Genomic DNA, 9,592 nt, shown 5'->3' with positions numbered 1-9,592 from the left:
CTCTGAAACTTTCCTCTATGCTCCTCTGGAACTTGCTGTTTTGTTTCCATCTTGCAAGTCTAACGGTGTAAGTAATAAGAATTTTTTATTATTCATTAAATAAGGCAAAGAGTCCTATTTTGATTATTGCAAAACGGCACAGTTTTGCATGGACTGTTATGTATAACAGCTTTTGTGTGGTAGTTTTCGCTACCGCATAGAAGCCGGATCCATTTCTTATAAACATCATTTAAGGGGAGAGACTCGGCCCCTATTGAGAGATTGTAATTTGCTCCCATTTTTGCATGGATGCACAACACGTCCTATGGCAAAGTCCAAAGAGAGTGATAAAACAATAAGTTTTCCCAAGAAGAGGAAAGAACCGTAGCGGCCGCTGTAAAACCCAAAAAAAATTAAAGGTTAGATAATTTTTTTTTTTTTAAAAAAAAAAATCGAAATGATGGGATAAAATATGAGATTTAGGGCCTGTTTCGGATTGTATTTTTTTTTAGGGGCTTAAATGCTTTTAACACTGAAAAAGTTCGTTTGAAAAAAAAAATATCTGTTTGGTAAAAAAATTAAAAGTACTTTTAAGGGTTCAAAAAGCCTAAAAATAGCAAAAACTCACTTTTGGCAAAAGTTTAAAAATGAAACTTTTGTCTAAAAGCACTTTTTGACTTAAAAGTTCTATTTCTTAAATACAATCTTAAACAAACTCTAAATGTTAAATATCAAAAGTGTGATTAGAACGAAGCGTGTCCAAGAGTTGTGTGAACTGAATTTTTTAAGGGCATGAGTATTCCCAACGACAAGAATCTGAGAGTGGTTGCATGAGTAAAAAACATGAGAAGTAATAACAATCATTATTTCGTACAGTGGGAGGGTGAATCTGTTGGAAAATAAGATGAATGGTGCAAAAAATTTTATTGATGCTAAATAATATTGATTCGAACAATTAATATTAAGATAAATAGAATACAATAAATAAAAATCGAGCAAGGAAAAATCTCTCAAAGCTATAGAATCACGCAAGAGCATTGTCCTTAAGTGTTGATTTCGTGCCTTCCGGAGTATATAACTCGGTGCGATCGGATCTCTTGACACGCAACCTCCCAGGATTAGAGTATAGCTTCTACCTTCATTAAGGACACACTTCCAAGTAACGAAGATCAAGTGAACAACCCTTTGATCAAAGAAGAAGAAAGACTAAAAGCCACATCAAAGGAGAACCAAGTTTTATGGCTGATTTTTTATTTTATTTTATTTTTTTTCACCAAGAGAAGCACTGTACATGACTTTTAGCAAAAAGAAGTGATTTTCTCAAATGTTTCTTGATAGGCTTAATTTATAGAGAATAAGATGAATAAGTTTTCTATAAAGACCATTAAGACAAATGAATGACCAACGGTAGTAACGCAAGTGTCAGACTTTTCCTTCAAATTAAGCTCATGAATTAATAACAAACGCTAAAAAAAAAATTTCTTAAGTTGATTTTTTTCATAAAACTCATGAGGATTTAATGACAAACGGTTTCATAAAACTCATAACGATGTGAAAAATTAACCAATATTTGTCAAACGGTCAAAAGAGAAAAAAAAAATCAATGAAAAATTAATAACTAATGGTTGTAACATCACAACATAATCTTGTGAGACATACATGCATGTGAGTTCACAAATCCAATGATAAATTTGTAAAAATTATAGTTAAGAGAAGAACGTGTAACGTGTCTCTTTATAAGTGGGTCTTTATCTACATGTTTTGTATTAGTGAGTTAGTTGGGACATGTTAATTAATGAGTCACGTGGGTAATAAAGTTGTTAGTAGTTTGTTAGATTGGTTGGTTAGCGAATTTGGGGAGCTTTAGCTTTGAGACTGGCCCGAATTAGCCTTAGGGCCTGTTTGGAAGTATGTTTGAAGGGTTCAAAAATGCATTTAATACTCTAGAAGTTCATTTAAAGAAAAGTACTCGTTTGGTAAAAAAAATTGAAAGCAAAACGTACTTTTGACAAAAACTTGAAAATGAAGCTTTTGCTAAAAAACATTTTTTAACTTAAAAGTTTTATTTTTCAAACGCAATCCCAAACAAGCTCTTACTCTTTTCATATTTTCAATACACATTTTCAGTATTAATCATCTCATCTTTTCTTATATATCATGCAAATCCATTCGATTATCCATTCAAATATCCCATTTCCATTATAAAAAAATTATCTAGAAATATAAAGAACATTACCTCTTTTTTTTTTTTTTTTTTTTTTCAAAAAAAAAAAAGCATTTATGATATATTTCTCCAATTAATTGAGAAGTCAAAATTGACCATTTCTCATAACAAATAGACTATTTTATCATGAGGATTATACTCTCATTTCTTTATACAATTTTTTCATATTAATAAGTGGCTTTTAAAATCACCATTGGATCAAAATTCAATTAAGATCTATCTCATATCCAATGGTAGTTTTAAAAGCCACCTACGAGCATGAAAAAATTGTGTAAAAAAGTAAGAGTAAGTATAGCATTATTCTTTCATCATTGGAAACTCAGCCAGAGGAATCAATCACCGCCGCATCTACCCACTTAAATTTATGAGATCATATAATTTAAGAGCCCAGAAAACTATTTATTTATTAATTTATTTTCATAAGAATTACAACAGAATATATAACCAATATTGAACTTTTATTTATTTTTATAACCTCAAAACATATATAGTTTTTAATCCGCAAGGATTCAATTAATTTTGTGGAGGGATAAGGACAGTAGTCTTTTGCAATTTTGACTTGAAAACTTTCCCAAACTCTGCAGATACATTCAGGGAGGCTTCTATTACCGCCGGGGAAAATGCCTCCCACACCGATCCCTTGCCAGCAAGCTCTTCCAGGACAGGCCTACAGAAAATTAATTAGAAAGAACAATGAAATACCATTTTCAATAAAATTTTATCAAAATATTTAACAAACAATTACAACATATGATCATCAACCTAGATTTAAATAAAGAGTAGATTGCATTTGGCAATTAATGTGATTTCGCAGAGGGCCGGTCGGGTAGAGTTTTCTATCAAATTAGGTTGGAGAAATTTTCTCCAACTCCATCTATAAAAGTAACATGTGTCACTTTCTTACATGCAAAAGGACATATCCGCTTACCCAGTTCGGAGGAAATTTTTGACATTTTAAAGAGAAAATTGTGAACGTAAAAAAATATGCATTTTTCAAATCACAGATCTTTACAAAAAGTGCACGATTTTAAAGTACTGTTAAATCATTATTTAACCTAAAAGTTTAAGCTTAATTATAAGAATAGACGGGTACATACTACATTTTTAAAAATTTCGTTTTTAAATTATAAATTTTGAAATAACTATTTTTTTATATCGGAGTTTTGAAATAACTAATTAACCAAATTAACTAATACTAATACTTACTGCTTGTTTGTTATTATAGAGAAACACTCGAGTCCATCTCCGCCAGCAAGTTGGGCGACGACGAAGAATCTCGGCACAACAAGCAAGTGACCAGTCTTCACTTCCGTGTCCAGCACGCGCTTGCCATTGATGCCCACTATCTGAACGCGCCCGCTTCCTCTCGCAACATAAATCAGCTGCACTGCAGAATCAGCAGCAAACAACGGCGACCGCATTGCTTCAGCATCAAGCTTAACGAGGCTGCCGCTCAGCTTATCAACTTGCCCGAGGAAGCGAAACTTGTCTTCCGTCAATGCAGAGACAGCGCCGCCGTTTTTGACACGAAGATCCGGCAATGCAGCGTCGATGTTGTAAACCAATTTGCCGGTTTTTTCTGCGTTGGGCTCCGGCATGCATTTTCCTTCTTGTAGCTTGATTATGAGGACACCGGTTTGGCTTTTTGCGAGCTTATTTGCGCCATTTTTGTCGGTGTTATACGCTACGCTAAGAAACTCAGGGGAGAATCCTGCCATGATTCCTTGAGCTCCAGACAAAAAGAAGTAGGTGAATTCGCCGGAGATGTAACTCTTTGATGTTTCTCCCAAGAAGACCATAGCAAACTCGGAATCTCCACCGTTGAACCACCATGAGACTGATCCTGTTGGCACTGGTATCACATCTCCTTTCTTCAGCTTCAACACCACCTCCTCTGATGTGTTGGGGAGCACCATTCCCACTACTCCATCACTGCCTAAAATAGTACTCAAAAGTGTTTGGTACGTGTAGAATTTGAAAACAAGAAATTAAATGCTCATAAAGTTCAGTATGCTACTGATTAGGATCCTCTTCATTTCATTTCAATTGAATAATATCTAGATAATTATAGTAAAAGGGTATTTTTGTCTTTTCACTATTAACCAAGTTAATATTTTTTCAGGATATAAAAAAAATAATAATAATAAAATAAAATCTATGTAATTTGGTTGCGTTTTGTGTAAAACAAAAGGAGACGAAATTTGAACATGTTTTTGTTCTAGCAAGAGAGAGAATTGAGTTTTAAAATTACCGTAAGGTTTTGAGGGAGAGAAAAAAAATTAAAAATTATGTTTTAAGACTTATTTATAGTGTTACTTTAGTAGTTTTAATGCTGGCTGGTAAACATTTAATTTCGTAATTAAGCGTATATAAATGTTAGTTCAACTGTCATTATCAGCTATATCAAACTTAATTTGATCTTACAGTTAACTTTACTAGTAATCAAGTAAATTCAACCGTTTAACCTACTCAAGAAGCATCTAGCTAGATCAAATCATCGGATGGTATATATATATATATATATATATGTCGTCATATTTTTCAAATCAATGGATGAACACCAGAAACATCTTCACTCATTTTTAAGTATCATCAAAGTAAGTGGTTTAGTAATTTCAGCCCCTAAGATCAATCAGTTTCAAACAAAAGTCAGATTTCTAGGTTTTAACATATATATGTCAAGGAATGGCTAAACCTATATATTGACCGAGCCATTCAATTTGCAGACAAATTCCCTGATCTCATTCTTGATAAAACCCAGCTCCAAACATTCTTACGATCTTTAAATTATGGAGCTGATTTCTATCAAAACCTCATAAAGCATTATAAACCATTGTATAATCGTATTAAAAGTAATCATCCACCTTGGACACAACTTCACACTTCAATTTTTCAAGAAGTCAAGAACTATGTCAAAACTCTGCCTAATTGCCTAGGCATTCCTAAAGTAAAATATATATATATATAAAGTATATGCACAAACCTTGAAGAACATAACCGAGTTTGGAAGAATCAGCATAGTGGGGAAGAGCGAAACCTCGTGGGTGCAGAACAAGCTTACCAGCACCAACCTTGGCCTCACCAAGTGCAGGATATTTAGAACTCGACCAACTGTAGTATCCTCCACCATCTCCCTCAAATATCGTCTCAGCCAGCCTGGGTGTCAACTCAAACTCCATCTTTTTTTTTTTATTGCTTCACATCATTAAATTATATAACAGTCAGTATACCATGTAATTCAAATAAATAAATCAACATATGATTTTTCAGAGAAGAAATTAAGTAGTGGCAGCACATCATTTCTGTACCTGTAGTTTAGAAGATAAGCGGATCGAGGGTATACAGAGAGAGAGAGAGAGAGAGAGAGAGCTCTATGGATGGAAAGATGGATGATTCTAATGGAGCAGTTTCAACACTGTATTTCTAAGGTACTGCTCTTTGGTTGCGTGGGGGCTCTTCTCTCCTACAACTACACGTGGCAACCAGTCTTTTTCAAATAGAGGCCTACCCGGTAGCCATGCCAAACTTCTCTTTTTCTTGTGTTTTTCTTTTTGTTTTGTTTTGTTTTTTAAAAAGAAGAAATAGTATTTTATATATATATATATATATATATATATATATATTTCATCAAATCAATGAGATAGAGCAAACTTGCTCTATCCGAATAATCTCCGAGATACAATTAGGAATTTCTCATAACCACTTTCTATCTAAGCCCAACTGGGCAGTTAATTTCACAATATTGTGAGTTGCAAAATTAACTTCACGGCTTATATATTGAACCTCCCAATGTGTGAACTTCTGCAGCAAGAATTTTGCGTCTACAACAATATGGCCAATCTTGCTCCAGTTTACCTTCGAAGAAATCAGTGCATCCACCACATTCTTGGCGTCACCTTCAAGACATATTTTGGTCAGTCCAACTTCATTACAGAACCGCAGTGTATGCACAGCTGCAATAGCCTCCGCAATGGTGGGATCAAAACTACCATTATAGACACTGCTTTGGGCTGCTCTCACTCGTCCTTCTTGATCGCTTATGACAATACCCATGCCTATTCTTTCGCTTAGTGGGTTCAGAGCAACATCCCAATTACCCTTGTATACGCCAATCTTTTGGATGAAGAAAAGATCCCTCATGGATAACATAATTACGCCGAAACCACACTTCCCGAGCCAATCCCACAAAAAGCCTAATTTCTTCCTCCCATTCTCCGTCATTAAGTGCATTTATTTTTATTAGTTGTCAGTACGTGTCTATAAAAAAAGAGAAATGTTATTGTTTTATTTATCATATCTACACATTTTATTTTTATTCTTTAAAAAATTTATTATCGAACATAAATTTAATGGTAAATTTGACCAAGAAAAACATACCCCATCAAAGAGATTGGTGGTTTTGCATGGTACTGCACTACTGCATGCAATTCCACCTTGAAATTTTGTTTATTTTTGCAATGAATGATTATTTGGTATTATATACGTTTTTTCGGATTTGTTATTCTGTATAAGTTGCACATGGACATGGTCCATCACATGGACCATGTGTCAGGATGTCTGAAAAATGAGTTGGACTTTTTGGCGTAGGCCCGTACGGTAAAAACTAGGTGTCAAAATAATGTTTTTTTTTTTTCACACCCACGTGGCAAAATAATATTTTTTGGATACCCTCGTGGGAATTTTTTATTTTTATTTTTATGTTTTTTTTGCCGTCCACCCTCGTGGCAATCAGTAACAATTCTTGTTGTCAAAATCATTCATGAAATCAAAACCCTAGTCTAAGTTCACCGACACGCTTTCAAAGAAATCCTGGATTTTCTGGATACGTGGACCGACGAAAACTTAGGAAAATGAAGCGTAGTATTTTTCAATGAAAACCCTCGAATTCTGCTTCATCATTTTTTCCCAACTAATGACGTGTTTCACAAGTAAATGTGACATGTCAGGCAAAAGTCATACCATTTTCTTTTTTGTTTTTTTCGTAAGCTTTACATAAAGCCACATGGTTTGCCGGGGCTTATATGAGCAATGCTACAAATTCAATTTGTGTACAACTCTTTTGTAATTGGGCTGATATGAAGTGTTTTATTAAAACAATTCTTAAATTCAATAGTTTATGAGCACTTCAAATCAACTTAGTTATACAAAAATTATATAAGAGTTAAGTTTTTAGATTTACTCAGTTTATATAAATAAAAAATAATTCACATTAATATTTTTTTAATTCATCCTACCAAATTAATTGATTAATTATTAAATTTGTGAACTCCACATAAATGAATAATGGATTCATTCATTGAAAAAAAATTGATGAATTCTATCAATTTTTTTTTACATAAATGGGTCAAGAAAGAAAAACTTTTAGGAAAACTATTTCAGAGATTCATAATCCGTGAACGCTTCACGGGAGTTGTCTGTTTTTACAAGTTTTATTTGAAATAGAGAGAAGTCAACTAGGACAAAATTGTCTCAATTTAGAACAATTTTATTTGAACTTTTACACCTTTTTGTCTCGATGTTCCTCTACGGCCACTTGATTGATACATTTCCGTATGCAATTATGCTTTTGGGTAAACCTCACCGCACTGTTCATTTCCTACCATACTATTTTTATTTTTTCCAAAAAAAAATATTCTTACATTTATATTAAATTATTCACTTTTTATATCATATTATTTACTTTTTATTAATATTTAAATAAAAAAATCACTATAAAATAATATTTTTTATTTTTTAATACCATTTTTTTATTTTTTTCATACTAATCACTATTATTTTTATTTTTATTCATAAACAGTGCGATAAGAGGTGGGGGATGACAGTAGGGTAGGGTTTAATAAACACCCCCCTTGTCCTTCATCTATATTTTATACGGGTGGGGGATGACAGTAGGGTGGGGTTTAATAAACACCCCCCTTGTCCTTCATCTATATTTTATACATTCCTTCACGTGATGAAAACCTTTGGACGAGGCGATCGGTCGTCGTCGTTTCTTGTTAAAGATGCTTTAGCCTTTCACAAATGACAAATGGTACACATTCAATCATCCTGACATTGTTGGACCATAATTGAATGTCAGACCATAATTCTGACAATTATTTCTTTACGAATTATTTCTCGAAAAGGAAAAAGATCCGCCTTTTCATGATTTCTGACTTTATGTGGACCTTAGGACTAATAAAACGGGTAATCGGGTAAACCCGATTAGGACAAGTTAAGACCCGCGACCCGATTATTCGAAACATGAATATGACCTGTTTAATTAAACGGGTTAGCGGGTCTGACAGGATTATAATACGAAAAATATCCGGGTAACCCGACACAACCCGCTTAACCCGTTTAGCATAACCGGGTCATATCGGGTAAACACGACCCGACACGACTCGTGCGCTAAACAGGTAATACGACCCGACCCGACCCGTTAAAAAAAAAAACCTTAATCAAAATTGAGAAAAATAATTTAATAAAGGGATCTCTTAAGCCAAAGGACTAGTCAAATTTAGCCTAACCATCCAAGAAGAATAAAAAGTTTTAAAAGATAATGTTTTAATATATAAATAATGATTTAAAAGATAATGCTTTAATATATAGATCCACATAGAAAAAGCAACGAAAAAACAAGGAATAGGCCAGTGAAGTGAAGACTGTGAAGTCGTGAAGTAAAGAGTGAAATGAAGCCGTGAGTGAGTCGGTAAGTGTTAGGGTTAACTTAGTTAGAACTTAGACATAGGTTTTTTTTTAAAAAAAAAATAAAAAATAAAATAAATGGGTCTGGCGGGTCACCCGAGACCCGCAAGACCCGATTGACCTGCCAGACCCGATTGACCCGCCAGACCCGACTGACCCGCCAGACCCATTTATTAAACGTATATGGCGGGTCGACCCGCCAGACACGAATTTAATCGTGTTTTAATTGGGTAGACCCGATTAAGACCCGAACCCAATAAGCCCAAACCCATTACCTGTTAACTTCGTGTCGTGTTCGTGTCGAGTTCGCGGGTCGTGTCAAAATTGCCGACCCTATGTGAACGTGACTTCCTTGAGAAGCATGTTTTTTAAACATAAGAATTACAAATAAATGGATCCGGCTTACATGCTGTTATTATGCTGTAATTGAATCAACGGTTAAGATTATATTTTAAAATTAACTTACTTTTAAAAGCATTTAATAAAAGAGAGAAAATGAAAAGAAAGTTTGAAAAATTCAATCTTGACCGTTAATTAAACTACAACATACATGCTGTTATTTTAATAACAGCATGTAAGCCAAATCCCAAATATATATATATATATGCACATATCCGCTCACGCATCAAAATTTTTTTGTTTCTAAGTATTTTTTTTGACAATTTATTTTTTGGGTCAATCGAAATGTCAAAAAAATTCTTA

General features: G+C 33.7%; 2 protein-coding genes across 2 annotated transcripts in view; one reads left to right on the top strand and one right to left on the bottom strand.

The window, feature by feature from the left end:
* Positions 1–882, top strand: part of LOC132167854 (cocosin 1-like) — a 2,677-nt gene extending 1,795 nt beyond the window's left edge. Inside the window, exon 3 of the mRNA XM_059578892.1 lies at positions 856–882. Within this exon, the coding sequence (XP_059434875.1) occupies positions 856–882 (27 nt within the window). The remainder of the gene's footprint in view (positions 1–855) is intronic.
* A 1,762-nt stretch (positions 883–2,644) lies between these two features.
* On the bottom strand, positions 2,645–5,398 carry LOC132167242 (cocosin 1-like). Its single transcript, XM_059578150.1, has 3 exons — positions 5,187–5,398; positions 3,410–4,139; positions 2,645–2,870 (listed from the first exon to the last, which is right to left on the bottom strand). Exons 1-3 carry the CDS (start codon positions 5,380–5,382, stop codon positions 2,717–2,719), a joined length of 1,080 nt encoding a protein of 359 aa, XP_059434133.1. The 5' UTR covers positions 5,383–5,398; the 3' UTR covers positions 2,645–2,716.
* Positions 5,399–9,592: the final 4,194 nt, after the last annotated feature.

This window comes from Corylus avellana, chromosome ca1 (genome assembly GCF_901000735.1).
Source record: "Corylus avellana chromosome ca1, CavTom2PMs-1.0".
NCBI lineage: Eukaryota > Viridiplantae > Streptophyta > Magnoliopsida > Fagales > Betulaceae > Corylus > Corylus avellana.
This window is presented reverse-complemented; position numbering and strand designations above follow the sequence as displayed.

Coding starts and splice junctions, on each gene's coding strand:
- LOC132167242 (XM_059578150.1), bottom strand. CDS start 5,382: ATGGAGTTTGAGTTGACACCCAGGCTGGCTGAGACGATATTTGAGGGA. Junction 4,140..5,186: donor ACTCGGTTATGTTCTTCAAG/GTTTGTGCATAT, acceptor GTACTATTTTAG/GCAGTGATGGAGTAGTGGGA. Junction 2,871..3,409: donor TCTATAATAACAAACAAGCA/GTAAGTATTAGT, acceptor AATTTTCTGTAG/GCCTGTCCTGGAAGAGCTTG.